At 44.7% G+C, this 20,013-nt stretch overlaps 1 protein-coding gene across 14 annotated transcripts; it reads left to right on the top strand.

Moving 5' to 3' along the window:
• The first annotated feature begins 9,576 nt into the window (after window positions 1–9,576).
• LOC120641614 lies at window positions 9,577–16,123 on the top strand. 14 transcript variants are annotated; one of them, XR_005662331.1, is made up of 11 exons: window positions 9,585–9,791; window positions 9,884–9,935; window positions 10,024–11,292; window positions 11,790–11,834; window positions 11,925–11,949; window positions 12,329–12,423; window positions 13,045–13,293; window positions 13,894–13,961; window positions 14,318–14,354; window positions 14,860–14,953; window positions 15,532–16,123. XR_005662331.1 is itself a non-coding variant. In XM_039917802.1 (6 exons), exons 1-5 carry the CDS (start codon window positions 9,597–9,599, stop codon window positions 12,374–12,376), a joined length of 399 nt encoding a protein of 132 aa, XP_039773736.1. In that variant the 5' UTR covers window positions 9,577–9,596; the 3' UTR covers window positions 12,377–12,423; window positions 13,233–13,828. The 14 variants fall into 14 exon arrangements, 1 of the variants encoding a protein (XP_039773736.1); XR_005662330.1 differs by having other exon boundaries at window positions 13,894–13,972; XR_005662324.1 differs by having other exon boundaries at window positions 9,586–9,791; window positions 13,233–13,293; window positions 13,894–13,972; window positions 14,896–14,953.
• Window positions 16,124–20,013: the final 3,890 nt, after the last annotated feature.

The following is a 20,013-nucleotide window of genomic DNA, read 5'->3' as shown; positions in this document are numbered from 1 at the left end:
CACCTCGGCGCGCCGCTGCCCCGCCCGCACATCGCCTACGTCGCGACGGCGCCCATAAGGAGGCCCGACAAGGGGAACCCCGTCAGCGTGTTCCACGGCTTCCACGTCGCCGGCGCCGGGCTCGGCGGCGACGCCCCGATGCGCGCGCTCACCGGGTGGAGGCACCTCGGGACGCAATACGTCGGCACGTGCAACGGCGTCGTGCTCCTTGCCAGCGAGGAGTTCGCGGCCCCGTGCAGGTGCACCCTCTGGAACCCGGCCGTCGCCGACGTCGCGAGGGAGGTGACGGTCCCCAAGCCATCGCCGGTGAGCAAGTGCCTCGTGCTGGGGTTCGGTTACGGCCGGAGGAGCAGGACCTACAAGCTTCTTCTCTGCCGCAAGGACGCTCACCGGACCGATCGGTTCATCCGTTGTAGTCGTGCCGGCAAAATGGTCCACCTTTCCTGCGGCGGCGGCGGGCAAACACATCTTACCTAACGAATCCTGGCCAATTCCCTGGCCTGGGAGCAGGCCACGTCGCCGGCAAATCCCGGCCGTCGGATCGGCCGGGCGGACGGCCCAGATCGTGCTTTCTCCGGCCATTTTGCAAAAAAAACCTCGAACTTAAGAGAAATCAACCTGCGGTCCAAGTTCATCTCTTAGAAAATTTTGCAAAAAAGCCCTCAGCTTTTCTCAAAATCAACCCGCAGTCCAACAGTGCTGGTTGAAGGAAATTTATAAATAAAACCTTGAGTTTTAATAAAATCAACCCGCCGTCCTTATCCTCTCTCAGGTTTTTTTTCAAAAAAACCCTCATATTTTAATTGAATCAAACCACAACTTGTTTTATCCATTACTTCCACACAAGCAACATTATACGTACAATTTAAACACCAAAACGTGTTGGAATCAAAAGTTGCTCAACATAAAATTTAATCAAGACTTCAAAAACTACAACTTCATTATAGAGCAAATTTAAAAATTCAAAATACTTTCCCAATTCATTTAAACAAATATTTACATGGGACCCGTTGCATCTATAATTTTGACACCAAAATATCTTTAAATAAAAAGTGATCAATACAAAAGTTGCCTAAAAATTCAAAATCTACAACTTTACTGTATAGCAAAGTTTTTCAAATTCAAAGCATTTTCATAATTCGTTCAACATAACATTTTAATTTACTAAAAATATAATATCGTATCACCGTCCTTCCATAGCTTCTCATGCTACCTCCATAATAACATGTCAAATTTAGTACAACCACCGCTCCCTTATTAAAAAAATGTGCTACTAATTGCAATATAATTTCGCAAATACATTAAGTACAGGACTAATTGTGCTCCAACCTCCTTAATAAATTATCTAACCCTTCTTTAACCACAATTATTTCCATAATCCATTCAACATAGCATATTATATTGTTAAAAAAATATTATACTACCGTTTTCGAAGGTTCCTCATGCGATCTCCATAATAACATGATATATTTTAATATATCTACAACTTTCTTAAAACATCACATCTATTAATTATCACATAATTTCACAAACTACATTAAGTATCCGACTAATTGTGCTCCGCGTCACCACCCTCCGTAATAAATTATTTTACCCTTTCTTTCACCATAATAAATACAGCAACAAATGTCATACCTCCATTTCGATACCCAAAATATTATAGTACTTAAATATTAACTTCATGACAATTGAATGCTCAAATCATACCAATTGCAACAACGGGCTGCAGACCATGACATCTATGTGAAAATAATAGAACAGTGGATTCAACTTAACTATGTTGCTTTAAAAAAATTATACATTTGCCTGTACACAACAACTACATGCATGAACTAAAATCGGCATCAACTACCGTACTACAACGATGGATACAGGTCCACGCGGTAAGGCCGTGTCATTACTACTACAATAGCAATATTGTACGTACAATTCGATCACCATTCTTCTATGGCTTCTCATGCTACCTCCACAATAACGCATCATATTTAAATGTAACCACTATTTCCTTAAAAAAATAACACCTCTACTAATCGCAACATGTTTTCGCAAATACATTAAGTATCGGACTAATTGTGCTCCGTCCTCCCTAATAAACTATCTTATCCCTTCTTTCACCCCACAAAAAAATATTTCGATACCCAAAATAATATTCAAAGTTTCATACAATACAAATAAAAGTTAAAAATCAGGTCGTTCCCAGATAGTTCCCAATAGTTACATAGCCTTTTAAATTTGCAAAACATAGCTTGCGCTAATACTATCACACGGCATCCACTGGACCAGCTCAAACTGGCGCACCAACGGTGCTCTAGTTGCTTCGAGTACTCGCTAGCAGTCCGCTCACTCGGCGACGCCGACAAGCAAACACCGCCACGAACTGTGTTATCTGCCGGAGTGGACGAAAGAATCAGGGAAAAAAGTCAGGCCCTGTTTAGTTCCCTTCAAAATTCCAAAACTTTACAAGATTCCCCATCACATCGAATGTTTTAACGCATGCATGAAGTATTAAATGTAGCTAAATAAAATAACTAATTACACAGTTAGATTGTAATTTGCGAGACGAATCTTTTGAGCCTAGTTAACCCATGGCGAGACAATAATTATCAAATACAAACGAAAGTGCTACAGTGTTTTACACCCAAATCTTTACTCAACTAAACAAGGCCTCAATCTACATGGACGGCGCAATCTATCTTCTACACTTCGGGGAGTCTGCGACGACGATCCTCGCTTTCGACGTCGACGACGAGACAGTGAGTAGACTGGACATACCGCGCGGGCGTCGACAAGATGGAAGCAGGCTTGGAAGTTGGAGGTTGGAGCTCATCGAGATGTCCGGTCGTCCGTGCCTGGTGATGGTTGAGGACAGTTGCGTAGCGATATGGCTGCTCGCAGCGGCGGCGGCGGAGGCAGATCGCCGCTGGGAGCGAGTGTGTGTCATCTCCAATCAGGACAGGGTTTTCTTTGACCGGATCATCGGCGTTTGGGACTGCGGCGGCGTGCTGGTCCTGCACTTCGAGTTCTCAGAGTTTGACTCAGACTGCAACGGCAAAGTTTGGCTGTACGATGTCGCGACGAAGAAGCTGTTCAGAGCTGACATGCCTGGCGATTTGGCGGTAAAAAGTGTCGGCTGCTATGAGGTCTGCTGGGGTTACAAGCCAACGCTCATCTCACCGGGAAGCATCGCCGGGGAATCGGAATTCGATCAAGGCCTGGAGCGGCGTCGGAATCGCTCGGCGCACATTACGGAAGCCATGAATCCCCTGGGTCCGCTAGATAGGAGGAGAGGGCAGGAGGGGACTCTGAACACCGTGTGCCTGATGGAGTTCTTGATTCGCATCATGCAGAAACTGCCCCATGACCTCCAAGACGTGGTGGAAATGCCAAAGATAGATTCAGAGGACCCAGGTTTCCTTTTCGAGAGCTCTGTGCGCTCGGATTAATTGTTTCACGTTTCGTTTCACTTTGCTATCTGTACGTTGGAGTCTTACATAGCCTATGGCTAAACTGTGACAATGTACCTACTGCCAAGGAGGCGACTGGGGCATAAGCAGTTTTTCAGGGTGAATCTATGAACCTACTGCCAAGGAGGCGACTGGGGCATAAGCAGTGACCCCCCGCGTCGCCCCCCGCAGGCGGCACGGGGGACCTCGCCGGGCCACCGCCACACTTTCTCCCTCCCTTCCCCTCCTCGCCGTCACCCGAGTTGGGGACCGGAAGTCCGGCACCAGCAAGGAGGGCGGCGGCGGGGCAGCTCGGCCGTGAAGCGAACGTGCCGTGCGGGCGGTGGCGGCGTTTTTCTCCGGCGAAACCGGCGGGCGCTCCGGTGCTCCATCGACCGGATCCATGGCCCCCAAGGGCAGATCCGTTGCCTCCTTGGCCGGATTTGCGCCCCTGCGGCCGGGACCTGCACGACGACGTGCCGGTGCCAGGCCGGCTGCAGCGGCGGCAGGTGGCGGGGGCTGGCAGCGTGCGGCGCGGCCCCCAGTGGCGGGGTCGGCCTTGCTAGGCCGCCCATGGAGAAGGCTCGGCAGCCAGTGGCCCGTGTGCGGCACGGCTCGCAGTGGCGGGTCCGGCGGATCGTGGCGCGGCGCCCGGCGCCAGGCGGCTTGGTGCGGCTCCCCGTGGCGGGAGCCCGACGGCCGGCGTGCTGCGGCCTGCTGCGCGGCGCCTTGGGCTGTTGCGGCGGCGGTCCGTTTCTGTGATGGCGGACCGCGGCTCCGACGGCTGGTTGCGGTGACGGCGCATGCGGAACCGATCTATTCTGGGCTGAGCTCCAGGTGGAAGACGTTTTTTCGCCTCCGGTGGCCGCCACCGTGGAGGGCTTCCGGTTGCCGCCCTCCCGTCTGGGAGCTGCTGTGCGCCTTTGGTCTTGTTGATGGTGCTGTCTGGAATAGCTGGCTGCCGTGCATTGCTTCTTGGTGTGCAGGTTCTCAGGCGAAAGTCGCGCTTGGCTGCCGGTGATGACGGTGCTATGAGTATCGTTTTCCTTTTCGAAGTCATTACCGTGAGGACCTCAACCTATAGGGATAGATCCAGGTGAAAACCAAAGAACCGACACAATGGTTCGGACGGCGGTAGCATCTTATGTTGCTCTCCTGTTGAGGTGTCGTCTAGGAGTCCTTGTTGGTGACAGTCATCGTGGAGCAATGGCGGTGCTTGATATATTGCGGAGTAGAGATCGACTCAGTGCGGTTTATACATCATGGGGTGGCCAGACGGTGCACGACCATCGACGTTTCTTACATCAAGAGTTTCTAAGAAGACAGTTGATGTGAGATTGTAGTTACTACTTGAGGATCAAAGCAAGGTTGAAGGAAGAAAGTAGAAGAAGTTCGAAGCTTAGTCTTTCATGCTTTCTATCTTATTTCTTTCTTTCTTGCCTTTTGTGTTTCTCAGTTGGACGCTGGAGTCTAAGTACTCATGTAATTTTCTGGCTTTATGGCTAGATGTGTTTCTTTATGGTCGTAGACATTCACTTGTGAATGTTCAAGACCGGGTTTTTCTCTTAATCTAAAAAAAACTGTGACAATGTTAGTTGAGCTTGCAGATTGGTCAATATAGAACTGGCATTTTTCCTTCTGCATTTTACAATCTATGAAATTGAAACCGAGCTATGGGAATTTCATCAAATTCTAATTGATATTTTACAAACATCAATGTTAAATAGCACAGTTCTAATCTATCCATATATTGTGAAAACAGCAGCATTCGCGGAGAGATTAGAGATACAGACGTGGTACAGCTAGGTTTATATTATTGAAAAAGAAAAAACTGAAACTATACTAATCTCTCTGTCATTCCTATCAAGTCCAAGGTTTCTTTACAGTAAGTTTTATCCTGAGTTTCGTATCTGAAATTCTGAATGTATGAAACAAAGAGTCATTATACTCTATATCAAAATTAAATGAATGAAATAGTTATTATACTCTACTATATATCAAAATTAACTAGTAGTTCAAAAAAAGAGTCTTATCACTATTGTCCTCGTATCATGCCCCAGATTTCTTAACATTAATTTTTACCCGTTACTCAAATTTTATTGGAGTGTTATACTTTTGATAAGGATTTGTTAACATTTATATTATTACACTTTTGGTAAGGATTTATTGATAACATTTATATTAAACATTAATTTTTTTATCATAAGTTTCGTATCTAAATGTAGGAAACAGTTATTATACTCCATTTATCAAAAATTAATGAACGAAACAGATATTATACTCTATATATCAAACTTAGACGAGTAGTTCAAAAAAAGAGTCTTATCACTACTGTCCTCATATAATGTCCAAGATTAATTTTTCTTAACATTATTTTTTATCTGTTACTCAACTTTTATTGGAGTACTTTTGGTAAGAATTTATTAACATTTATGTCAAGCGTTATGACCCATACTACTTTGATCAATACTATCTATCTGAAGATTCTTCAACATTAGTATGTAGTGACACTCAGATTCTGACACAATATAAATAGAAGTGTAAGGTGTAAGCATGGTATTCACAACAACACAAAACTAGTGCGTGATGGATGTTAGAGTGATGCTTCAAGCCGTGGTCTTTGCTCTAGTTTTTACCATGCTTGCAAAGCATCAAGTTTGGGGTGAGACGGATTGTCATCATGAGAAGGAATCAGTTATGCTCAAATGCAAGAACAGTATCAAAATTAGTGGCCCTTATGTTCTTCCAAGACCAGGAGACAGATGCTGCACCACCGTGCAAGCATCTGACATGGTTTGCGTTTGTCATATCCTTACCGAACACGATGAAAAAACAGTAGACCCAAAAAGGCTTGTTAAAGTTGCAGATCGTTGTGGAAAACCAGTGCCAGTTGGAAGAGATTGCGGAAGTAAGTTCGTAATACCATTTATTTTCCTTAAAAAATTTCTAGCACTGCTGAGTAATCATCAAGATAGAAGTTTAATTATAAACTATTTTGAACCGTGTCATCTATGTAAATTGGTCAATAAAACATCATTAACGATTTTTTTTTCTCAGCTTGGACTGTTGAACATCCACCAGCATCGTTGAGAGGACATCCGTAAGAGTTCGTCAAGGAAACAATCAGCCGGAGGAAGAATGATGAAATAAAAGAACAAATATGTACTAAGCAGACTATTAGTGTCATGTCTTTTACTCTTTGTATTCATGGCAAGTTCAATGTAACCGATGCCACAATGTATTTGATAACACACCTCCTTTCTCGGGTATCTGAAATTTACAAAATTTTTGATCGATGATCAATCCATACCCAGTAATGGAGTGGTCAGAGGGGATAAGTGTTTGGGGTTTCTGACGAATCTCTGACCATCCTTTTCTTTTGATGGACCCATAAACCGAATTTGATTTCGTCACTTCAAATCCGGATCTCGTCGTATCGTGCTATACTTAGCAATTCCTCAGATAAAGAAGGCGTCCGCGATCTACCCAAGCGACGAATCCACTATCGACGACACTAGATGGAGAAGAAGGCAGCGGAGGATGAGATCGTCGAGGAGCAGCGAGGGACGCCGGCGTCGATCGCATCAGCGGCCTCGAAGAAGAGGAAGAGGGGAGCCGTCGATGGCGCGCCAGGCGCAGGCGTCTGCGACGACGTCCTGGGCAGCATCCTCGCGCGCCTGCCGGCCCGCACCGCCGTCGCGTGCACGGCGCTCTCGAAGCGCCACCGCCGCCTGATCCTCAGCCCGGCGTTCCGGAGCCTCCACTGCCGCCTCGCCCCGCCACTGCCCCGCCCGCACGTCGCGTACGTCGCCACCGCGCCGTTGCGGTGGACGCGAGAGCGGGACCTCGTCAGCGAGTTCAAGGGCTTCCACGTCGCCGGCGCCGGGATCGGCGCCAGCGCCGCCCCCATGCGCGCGCTCTCCGGCGAGCGCTACTTCGAGGACAGATACATCAACACGTGCAATGGCGTCGTGCTCCTCGCCGCCGACGGCTACTCTCGCCGGGGCCGGTGCGTCCTCTGGAACCCGGCCGTCGCCGACGTCGTGAGGGATGTCACCGTCCCTCATCCGGCCAAGGGCACTGACTACCTCGTGCTAGGGTTGGGTTACGGACGGAGGAGCAAAACCTACAAGCTCCTGCTGTGCCGCTGGCAGCGGTTCGAGTATTCGCTGCAAGTGTACGCCCTCGGCGGGCAACCACGGCTGAGGGCCGTATCGTCGACGGGACTGGACACAAAAATCCAGAGCCAGGAGTCGCTCTACATGGACGGCACGGTGTTCGTCCTCGACGTGGACAAGCCGGTGATCCTAGCCTTCGACGTCGACGAGGAGACGGTCACCACCATTAACCTGCCGGGCAAGCGCGTGCGCGGCTGGCCCCGGCACGCGAGGTCCACGCTCATGGAGATGGACGAGCGGCTGTGCCTGGCGGCGAACCTTGGACACCACCACAGAGTCGGCCTGTGGCTGCTCAGGGCGGATCGCCGGTGGGAGCGTCGGTGCGTCATCGAGCTGGAGGGCGACGTTTACCATCGCGACGAAAAGGGAGATCTGTATGATTGCTCGGTCGCCGGCGCCTGGGACTGCGGCGGCGTGCTGGCGCTGTACATCCAGGGCTTCACCGCCAGCAACAACAGGCTCTGTCTATACCACCTCGCCACCGAGAAGATGTTCGACGCGAAGCTGCCGCGCGACGTGGCGCCGGAGTGCTCCAAGTACGCGGTGTGCTGGGGCTACAGGCCCACGCTCGTGGCGCCGCGGAGCATCGTTGAGCTCAGCCAGGACGAGGAAAGGCGCCGCAGCAATGCGGCGGATATCATGGAGGCCCTGAAGCCCCTCAACGAGAAGGACAGCAGGGAAGGCCGGAAGGACGCTCTGGGGACCATGTGCTTCATGGAGTTCTTGGTGAACACCATGCGGAAGCTGCCCGACGGCTTGCACGCAGGGTTAACCTATCCGACCGCTAACCGGTAACCGCCGGCCACCGGTTCCGGTTTACCGGACCGGTTTGGCCGGTTACCGGTAGAAACCGGTCAAATTCAAATTTGAAATCAAAAAACTCAGTTCAACCGGTTCGTACCGGTATACCGGTCGGTTAGACCGGTTTACCGACCGGTTTGACCGGTTTGAATTCAAATCCAAATTTAAAATCGCATGTGTAACCATTTTTGACCGGTATACCGGCCGGTTAGACCGGTTTACCAGCCGGTTTGACCGGTTTACCGGCCGGTTAGACCGGTTTATCAAGTGGGCCTTAATGGGCCGTCTCATTTTTTTCTTTTTCTTTTTTGTTTTAACTTTAAATGCCTGAAAAGTATATTAAACGAATGAATTTTGGAGAAAATTTGACACCATTAGATTCGTTGCACCTTGAAGTATTTTTAGGAATTTTTTGGGATTTTTTCATTTTTTTGAATTCAAATTTAAATTTTGAATTTGGACCGGTTTCATACCGGACCGAACCGGAACCGGACCGGACCGGTTTGACCGGTAACCGGTCAAACCGGACCGGTTACCGACGGTTCGGTTAACCCTGCTTGCACGACGTGATGAAGCTGCCATTGCTGCTTGCTGGAGCCGAAAGATTCGGGTTTGGTTTCCGAAAATGAGTCAGAAGATTCGGAGAACGCGGCACGTGATGCCTTCGAATTCGAACTCCTTTTCAGGATCTGATCGAGATTCAGATTAGTAGTTGAATCTCTTTCAAGATTCGAGCTTCGTGGTTGGAACTCCTTGTAAATTTACGCTTCAGATTTGGAATGTCACTTTTCTAACTTTTAGATTTGAAAACAGGAATTATTTCTCTAGATTTCCCGTCTGAATTCTGATTCAGATTTTTCTCTGCTTCGTTCGTTCACGGCCTCTGCATGGTGGAACAGAGACTGGGAGTGTTAAATTATTACAGATTTGCTCCTTTTAAGTTGATTGAAATCTTGCTTTGGTGTAAGTCATCCACGTGGACCGTTGGATGTGGCATCCATGGCTGAGAATGTTTGATGTGCAATTCGGATATCGGGCCCACCTGTGACCCATTATCTTTTGTTAACGGGTCCACAACTGACTGAAACCTGTTAACAGGCCCGCAGCTATCTGAAACATGTTTGGCTGTCAGCTTCAGGTGGAGCGTTCCCCATTTTTTGCCCGTTGGTTGAATATGAGGCGGAGAGAGCGGCGACGAGGCCGGGTTGTCTCGTCGGATCGGAGAGATCGGCGACGAGGTCGGGCCGTCTCGTCGGGGCGGAGACATCGGCGACAGTGGCAAATTGACGAATCGGTAGTGACCGGCGGCGAATCAGTGGGTTCTTCGGCGGCAAGACCTGGTGCTGGCCTTGCTTCCCTTCGCATCGAGGTACTTGTCTCCCCTGTTGGCTACTGCATGTTGTTCTAGGGTTTTGATTTGTGTGCGAGGGGATTCCAATTAATGCTCGTTTTTGGATCTAGCTGATCAAATCATTGTTCTCGCAAGCCTAATTCATCTGTCCCCAGCTTGAAGGTACCATGTCCGCACACCATCCTCATTTTTCTATGATGTTTTTTCGTCCCCTTTTTATCTGACGAACTGTGGGTTTTGTTCTGTGTAGGTATTTGTAGTGGTTCTGCAGGGTCCTGCAGGTTCACTGCAGGGGCGTATAGTCTCACATTGCTGCCTCTCCAGGACTCTTTCAACCCACTTAATTAGCCTCTTGGTGTTTTTAGTGTTATCTTTGCCGTGAATGTTTCTGAATAGCTTAAATATTGAGAAGTCAATTACATGTTTAATTAGTTCCCATTTCCTGTGCATTGGTTTATGATGAATCTCCGGTTTTTTAAGTAAATAATTTTAGAGAAGCATTATTGTTGACCAAATTTTTAGAATTTCGATTTTCAACTTGAAAATAGATTCCATTGTTCTTTGCCAAATTTCTGGAGCATTGACTTGTTACTATTTTCTGGAGGCAGTGCCACTTGCATTTTGTGATAGCTATGCTGTTTAAAGTTGCCTCACACTACTCCTTGCAACGGCTTTATGCATGTTCCAGCATTTTCCTTTTGTGATGCAAACTTCTATTTTACCGATTTACTGTAGTTTACAACTGCGGTGTAAGCTTTTTGGTCGTTTGCTGCTTAACAGAAGTGACAACTGCAAAATATCTGCATGACTGCATGTGTATTTGCTTTTGTTCAGCTGAAAGTATTGCTGATTAGTTTTGTGGTTTCGTCCATCTCAAGTAAACTAAACTAAATAGTGTGGGTATATGTTACTTGTACCAATCATTGCCTGGCTGTCAGAAACTAGGTGTTAAAAGAAAACAGTTTGATTCTGCTCGTCTTCACAGTTTTGCTTGTTGAATTGTTGCTTGCCACATGAAAGTTTTATTGGCACAGCATGGGAACCTAAGCCTTTCAATGGTTGGGATGAGCCTACACTATGCACTTTGTTTTCCTGAGCTTTGTCGACTCGCTCTACAATTCTGATTGGTATTTTTGTTTATTTCTCTCCTTGTACAATATGTAGAAAATATAGTGGGTTTAGATTCAGTTTGGGGATTCATAGTCTACTAGCATACCATTTTGTACCAGGGGTGAGCTAAATTTTCCATTGTGTGCAGCCACTTATTACTTTATGAATTTTAATTATTGAAATTGTGAATTAATTAGGGAGCTTTTCTGTCTTATGACAATACAAGATATCTTTTATTGTACACTGATTTTTACACTGTAGTATATTTGTGAGATATAGTGGACAACCTGTATAGTACATTCATTATTTTTCAAGTGTTGCAGCGCTCTTGTGTCTTTGGTTTGGGAGCTAGCAGCTATGCTCGCCAGGTGTTTGACGACATTCCACATTTCCATGGGGCAGGAGAAAGGTAGGCTACCATTGGTATGCCCATCATACACAACCTGCTATGTTCGCTCTCATGGTCTTATTCTTGTCTTCTTTGTGAAAATACAAACTAATAACAGAACTGGCTGTCATTTGTATTGAGAGGCATTGGTCTCTAGTATTCATAGGAATTTTTTTCAGAATGTTTATCCCCTTTATGATGCTTCAAAGTTGTCTGTGTCCATGTTTTACTTCGAAGGTACTCACTAAGTCTGTATATGTCTTGGCTAGCAATAATCTTTGTATTACTCCTAGCATTAATAATTATAGTCCAACTATGAAAAAATTACAATAGTATGTTGTGCTGTAATTTAATAAATGCTTTTGTGTAACTGCAATAATTTTTTTTCTTTATCAGTTTGATTGTTATTTTTGGTGCTTTCCTTTTTGTAGATAAATTACTCATGTTGTTTGTGCACTCTTTCCATGGTTATCAATCCTTTGCAATCATATAGAATAACTAACGTATTATGGAACCAGGGATCTCAAGTTTTACCGTTGGCACTACAGAGCTTTATTAGTGAGGTGAACTCTGATTTCTTAAACAATAGACAAATTTTTATGGTCGTTATAACTTCCCTTTTTGAGTAACATCTGCTATTATATTGCTTGCAGGGCTTTGCTGTGGATATACATCCAGGTATATCATCTATGAATTCAGAAGATAAATTAGTGCTGTCATGTAAAAATCATATATGATTTTCAGTACATAAGTGTTAAGACACAGTGGGCCATGACAAGATAGATCAGTCGACTTTTTCGTAACTAGATTACTATTTGTTTTATTTGTTGGGCTCCGCTGTTTGATCCTAATAAAGTACCATGTCATCATAATGTTCCGTACTTAATGCTGATGTAGTTGTATCTTTAGGCTAGAAAAAAAGTGGCAGGACCCTGCAAGGATGCTTAGTGCTTAGACCTTTTAAAATGTAAAATTCTGATTGTGGTGACTTATTTTGTAACATAGTATGGTTTGATACTTAATTTTCTTCTTTACCATTCTTTATTTAATGTTGCAGCTGCCAAAATCGGTGAGGGAATATAGTTGGATCATGGAACAGGTCTAGTCATTGGTGAAACTGCTATATTTAGAAATTGGGTTTCATTAATGCAGGTGACTGCAGAAATCTGCCCTCTTTTTTTTTCTTAAAATGTAGTGCTATCCTTTGCAGTATGATTTCTTATTCCATAATTTTCTATGTTCCTTTCTTATTTCAGAGAAATTTTTTATTTCTTTTTTATTCCACATCTTGGTGTACTTCTTTCTTGTTTGAGAGAGATTGTTAAGTCCATAAATGCTCAAAATGGGTTTTGTTGGAGTATGACCGTAAGCTCTGTTCCAAAATCCCTTTTAGTTGTTACTTATAAAGAAACGGAAGATATTTAGTTGTTTGAGAGAGATTGTTAAGTCCATAAATGCTCAAAATGGGTTTTGTTGGAGTATGACTGTAAGCTCTATTCCAAAATCCCTTTTAGTTGTTACTTTGTTGTTGCTTATAAAGAAACGGAAGATATAAAGTAGTGGCAATAATGTAGCCAGACTAAGGAAATGCAAGCAGTCAGTCATGTGCACAAAGAGAGAGGGAGAGGAAGGGAGGGAGGGTTGAGTGTGTTGCAGGGTTTTTTTCGTTATCTAGTGAACTTGTTTGATCTGTGTTGAGTGAGGCATGTTAGAGTTCAACTTTGAGGATTCTTAATCGATATTTGTTCTGTTGCTATTCAAATTTGATGATAGGTGCTGTCCAACAACCAAATGTTTGCTGCTGTTAATAGAGTATGATTTTGAGAGAACTAGTCTCAACATGAGCAATCAGCAGAGAACCACTATTCTTTGGCAAGCACAACCTTTTCCATGACAAATCACCAGTAAGGCATACTTAGCATGATGGCTGAGTATATATTTCCTTGACATGGGCTACAAAGTGTGATGGCTGACTCCACCTCCTGACGGGTTGAGGCATTGCATGAGATCTCAAGGCATTTGGTATGTCATCCATCTTGTATCCTAAAATCAGTGTCTTTCTAAATACGTAAATGAGAATGAAAAATGAAAAGTTGGTTTCTTTGGTGATTTAGTGTTGTGCCAGTATGATTTTTAATTGAAGTTGGAGTTCTCTCATTCTATATTTTTATTTGCCATTGACAAATTTGACTTATTATTTTGTAACCATGCTTATATGTTGTCTCGATACTAAATTAAAAGATAAGAATTGACTCTGATGACCATCGTTTTATTGGCATTGCCCAAATTTCCTGATCGACATTATGTTAGCAGTTGTAGTCTAGCATGTTAATTAAGTTGTTCTACATGGACCGTGCAAATTAAGTCTCATCATACTAATGTTGTGTTGCCAATCAGTCTGATTAGTGACTATAAAATAACAACTAACTTATATTAGAATTATACCCTCATGTAGCACTATAATTTTCTCATTTGTTATTGTAAATGCCATAGTTTGGCCTCTTTGATTTTCGAGCCTTCTCCTCTTCCTCTACACAAGTCATTATTTACCCCCCATCCACATGTTCCCTTTCTCTTGCTCTGACTCATTTCTTTCTTTGGTTTTGAGTGCTCGATGAGAAGGTGAAAGGTCTGAGAACTCGAGGAGCAGGCAAAGCTCTGAACAAGGCATTGGGCGACTGGAATAGGAGGTCTGCAAAAGGTTTTTGTTCTTTTTGTCTCCTTTCTTAATTCTTCAATTCGTATGCATCATGGTTTTTATTCTTCCTTTCTTGATTTGTTTGTTCATAAGATTCAGTCTACACTTGTTGGAGTTTTTTTTCTTGTTTACTGTTGTTTATTCTGAATATTTCATTTCGTATGCATCGGAGTTTTCATATGCATGCACATTAAACACATTCAGATTGACTTGTGTGACATTATGCATGTTCTTGTTCTTTTCTGTATTTCCTCTCCTCCTCCTCGTGTTTTTGGCCTACTCTAGTTCTTTCTGCATTCCTTTTAGTGTCGCCCTAATCCTGATATGTTTACTTTTTTGGGATTGCAGGAGTAGAGTTCATCAGTTGAGGGAAGGGACAACTCAGGTAAAGAATGTTCATCTTACAATTTACTATGCTTTATCTCATATTTGTTTATGTTAGGATTCCTCATGTTTCTTTCTTCAGTTTAGTTGTTCACCATGTAATTTCATACCTAGGTTAACTGAATACTTCAATATTCATGCTTAATTTGACTTTACAGAATTAGTACACTACTTTGACAGTTTTATTTTACAGTTTACGCTGTCATTGACACTGTAATTTCTATATGTTTATTTTGTAATTTTATTAGTCAAGTTTCCTGAATGCCCCTGGTTCATAACCCTCACATTACAATCTGCATTGCACTGAAAATTTAATAAGTACTGTCATTTTCATATATTTGTTCTGTTATTTTTTAGCTATATGGAGAATTTCTCCTTTCCGGCAAATATTTATCTTACAATTTTTCCTTTGTTGTTTTTTGTTGTTTATTCTAAATGCTTCTTTTCATATGCATCAGAGTTTTCATATGCATCAGAATTGAATTTTTGGTGTTATTTAATTTTAGTTGATTGTGTTACATGCTTTCTTATAAATTCTCAAGGAGGGAGCACACTATGTCGAGATCAAAAGGAGTTTTCAGGATGATGCGCCCAGATAAGGTATTTGTCCTTTCCTGTTCATATATCACATCTTCTCTGATTTAGTTTTACAGTTACATCATTCTAATTTTACAGTTCATTTATACTATAGTTTGTTAAAAATTCTTATGTAATTTTAATTGTTTGTATTGTATTTGACATTATAGTTCACTGGCTGCGAGAATTCAAATGCCATATTCAGTAGTACCTGATCTTGTTTTGATATGATAGTATCATAAGTCATATTATGATTATACTGCAGATCTCTTTCTGTTTCTTTCTACTGTTGTTTTGGAATTTGTTCATGGTTGTGTTCAATCTGCACCTAGCTTATAAATCTTTTTTAAAGTTATAGTACACTGTATTTACAGCTTCTACCGATACTGTAATTTCTATGAATTGATCCTGTAATTTGTACTTTATACTTTGCAATTTACATTTATTTCATAAATGTTATATTCTTTCTAATATTATTTGTTGATATGACTCCTTTTATGGTTCAATCTCCTTTCTGAATCATTGATTAATTTCTAGTGTCTTTTGTTAGTTATATCATTCTTTTGCTATTCCAATATTTGATTTCTGTTTTATCATTTCAGCTGTGTGAACTGAAGTCAAAAGCTTTTTGGAGGGAACTGGTCCTCCTGCCTCGTGAGAATTTCACATATCTATGCATTGGAGAGGGTCAAACTTGTGCTGGCATGGTCATTCAACAAGAAGGTGTTAGATCAACATATGCTTACTGTTCGAGTTTTGGAACATCTTGTTGGATCAAAAAAGATCCCAGATTACTGTATCGTTGTTGATCCTTCATGCAACTATGGGTTCATTCTATGCCCTGATGAGGACAAGACTTCGAGGCTTCGAGGCCATTATGTCAAAGTTGGAGACGAGAAGATCTTCAATGTTGTTTCCAATACTGGGTGTCTGCCTTTTCTTGAAGATGTCAATCAGCATCCCATAGGCAAGAAGATGATTTGCTTTTTGGTTCTCAAAACCTAAATATCAGAAGCTGACAGATGCTAGGAGTCTGCGCTGCTTTTTCTTTTGTTATATCATTTGACCTGTTAGCCTACCCCAACTTGCTTGGGATTGAAAGGCTTTGTTGTTGATGTATTTGACCTGTAGCAGCAAACTGGCATTCAACTATCTAACTTGTCGGTGAAACATAATGTTTAAGTGCTATTTTTTAAGGTTGTTATGTATTCTGTCTTATTTTACTTTCAATCTAAGTCATGGATATTTATTTGGTTATTATCAGTATTTGTAATGTTTCTCTTTGATTTATCATCTTTTTTTTGAAGCCTTAACTGACCACATCCACTAACAGTTAGTGTGGTTCATGGTCTTTTTGGTTGAGGCAAAAAAATTGACCAGATCCATTTTCCAGTTGTTGTTTTTAAGCTCAATGTTGAACAAACAACTTTTTTGACAGCTTTTATTTCTCTAATATGGACAAACCAGTTCGTTCTAAGTGTTTTTGATATGTTTCAATATCTTTTTTGGTCTTATGGTTTGAATCCATTTAAAAAACAGTCCAACATGTAGAAGCCCAACAAGCCCGTTAGAAATAACAGCCCAACATTATAAAGCCCAAAATTATTGTAGCATTGTTACAAATGCACAAGCCGAACATGTAGAAACTCAACAGGCTAACAACTTAGCAGACGCGTGAGCTATTTTTCTCGTAACACTTCATTTACAATCTAATGCTCAAAATGGATGACTTACGTATAAATAAAAAATCAGTTATCCGACAAAAAAACATATTTATTGGGTGACTTACACATAATAAAAACTCAATCACAGGGAGACAGACCCAAATTATTATTATTGCTCACGAAACCGCCGTAGGTAGGGTACCTATTTTTGAAACAGATTTGGGGTCTTCAATCTCGTTTTACCGTAATCTAGCTGGACTCCTCTACTACTTCAATCTCGGATCTCGATCTACCAAAGAAAACCGTATCAGCAGGATCGATGGAGCAGAAGACTGGAGAGGATGAGATCATCGCCGAGGAGCGGGAGAAGGCGGCGCCGAGGGCACCAGAGCCGGGGAAGAGGAAGAGGCCAGCCACCGACAGCTCGCCGGACGACGCAGTCTTCTCCGACGGCGTCATCGGCAGCATCCTCGCCCGCCAGCCGGCCCGCACCGCGGTCGCGTGCATGGCGCTCTCGAGGCGGCACCGCCGGCTGATCCGCAGCCCGGAGTTCAGGAGCCTCCACGGCCGCCTCGGCGCGCCGCTGCCCCGCCCGCACATCGCCTACCTCGCCAAGGCGCCGGGGCGGCAAGGGAACTGGGGCCGCGTCAGCGACTTCCACGGCTTCCACGTCGCCGGCGCCGACTCCCCGATGCGCGCCCTGGCCGGGGTGAGGTACCTCAAGAAGAAGTACATCAACACGTGCAACGGCGTCGTGCTTCTCGCCGGCGCGGCCAAGTCGAAGCACCCGACGTGCGTGCTCTGGAACCCGGCCGTCGCCGACGACGACAGGGAAGTGGCTGTCCCTTGCCCATCGAAGGGGTTTTGCAGAATCCTGGGTTTGGGCTACGGCCCCAGAAGCAAAACCTACAAGCTCCTCCTATGGCGCCGGTGGAGGCTCGACTGCGAGCCACCCAAGAAAAGATATTCTACGGAGCTGCTGGTCTACACGCTCGGCGGCGCCGCCCAGGAGCAGCCGCGGTCACTAATGGTGTTTCCGGCACGGATGAGCGGAGCGATCATCCCGGAGTCACTCTACCTGGACGGGACAATTTACCTCCTCCATGACTGCACGACGTCGGCGGTCATCGCTTTCGACGTCGACGATGAGACGGTCGCCACCATCGACATGCCAGGCGAGCGCGACCCGGACTGGCCCTGGCACGCAAGGTCCAAGCTCATGGAGATGTCCGGCCGCCTCTGCGTGGCAACAAACCATGGCCACAACAGAGCCGCCCTGTGGTTAGTGACGGCACATCGCCGGTGGGAGCAGAGGTGCGTCCTCGGGGACGAGCGCGACGTCGACGACAACGAAGAAGACAATGGGCCCAGCGCTGATCGGGGCATGATGGCCGGCGTCTGGGACTGCGACGGCGTGCTGGCCATGTACCTGGATTTCCGGATCGGCGACTACGACAAGCTGTGCCTGTACCGTGTCCCCAACGGGGAGATGTTCAAGGCGGAGCTGCCGCGCGACTTGACGCCGGAGATGGAGGACTTCGCCTTGTGTTGGGGCTACAAGCCGACGCTCGTGTCGCCGGGGAGCATAGTCGGTGATGAGCTCGGTCAGGACGAGAGCCGTCGGGACCAGATGGCGGACATCATGGAGCCCCTGAAGCTCGCCAACGAGAAAGACAAGCGGAAAGGGCATGAGGATACGCTGTTCACCGTGTGCTTCATGGATTTCGTGGTTCGCATCATGCGGAGGCTACCTGACAGGATGCAGGACGTTTTGGAAATGCCGATGCTGAGTCCAGGCGATCCAGGTTTCTTCTTCGAGAAAGCATCTTTTTCAAGAATCCAGCACATTTATCTGACAAATTAGTTGTTAGTGATGGTGATTCAAAGCGATGCCAGTGTGCTAGCATATTCGAATCTCTTTATACCCATTACGTAGAAAGGGTCTGTTTGAAAGCCATTAAGAGATCTTTACATTACATTGTTCCTCATGGGAATAAATTTTTTTGATTATCCCAATTTTCGTATTTGGGGCTCCCTGAAAGTTTAATTTTCATGTTTCAAACTGGAAACTTCTGTTTTTTTTTTTCATACTTCTTGTGAAAGTAGAAATTTGCATACTTCTTTGCATTGAAAAGCTGATGATCATTCAGCACCGGTCCACGACTAGCCTACTTGCATATTTTTGTATAACCAGGTATCATTTTGAAATCTTTGGAATTTGACCTTAAGAAAATCTTGGAATTTTTCGTTTTAATCAGGCTTCAAACTTGGAGTTGAAATTTTCAAATTTCCTATTAACTAACTTTCCATGGGGGAAAGTAATTACACCGCTAGGTTATCTAACCTGCAAGCATGTACCTTTTAATAATTAGAAGATTATGTACCAACCAATTATGATGATCATGCTCTGTTTCGTCTAGTCCTCAGATATAGTAGTGCTAAAACGGAATTGTTTTTTCCTCTTGTAGAACTGATGGAGATGGTCTGCTGAAATTTTCAAAGTTTTTTAAGAATATTTATAAAACTACAGATTTGAACCCTGATCAAAATGTAATTTAATTTCTTATTGATCCATCTTCCCCGCTGCACATTGGCATCCCAGTTCCTTTTCCAAGCCCTTCCTCCGTTAGTCTGTAGTCTATTCCCCTTTCGCCCTGCGGGTTCAGCCCCATGGGAATTTCCACCGGCCTTCGAGCGTCCACATCAGTGCCAGCCGCCGAATCATTTGCTTCAGATGAGCAGCTCGGGCTCGGCTATGCCCAACCGGCTGCAGCTTGGCTATCTCCTTGACGTGTACCCATCCGTATCCCCGCGCATTTGGAACCCATCCGCTCGCTCGCCTCCAAAGCTCAGCCAATATGATTTTTTTTACCGTCTCTAATCCCACGCCACGAGATTGTGGAATCGCACTCCCTCATCCTGTCCGGCTATCCAGGTCAATTTTGGTTTCCTTATCGACGAAGAGCCGAGATCACCGAGGTGGGATAGAGAGCTGGGCGGTATATCGATCAAAGCATCATGATATTCAACCTTGCTGGGTTCGAATTGGTGATGCAGGAGCTTGGGACATCAACTGCTGCGAATAAAGATCACGGTCTAGCCTTCATGGACCTATTAATTATCAAGATTTGGAGCTTTCCCCCTCCATTAATTTCTGCTAACTCATGTAACTAGTCTGGTGGTAAAAGAAAAGAAAAAACAAGTTGGCGGTTCCGTTATCCTGTGGTGTGGGATTAGCTACTGTAAAAAAACGGACGGCTAGCTCTGCAGGGGAGCGAACGGATCTGTTCCACTGGACGGGGATACGGATGGGTACATGCGAAGGGGACCGGTTGGGCATAGGGGAGCCCGAGCTGCGCGGGGATACGGATAGGCAAGCTGCAGCCCAACCTACCCAACCCCTCTGCTTTTGACTGCGTC

This window comes from Panicum virgatum, chromosome 7K (assembly GCF_016808335.1).
Source record: "Panicum virgatum strain AP13 chromosome 7K, P.virgatum_v5, whole genome shotgun sequence".
In the NCBI taxonomy this organism is placed as follows: domain Eukaryota; kingdom Viridiplantae; phylum Streptophyta; class Magnoliopsida; order Poales; family Poaceae; genus Panicum; species Panicum virgatum.
Note: the sequence above shows the minus strand (reverse complement) of the source record. Positions and strands in the feature narration are given on the sequence as shown.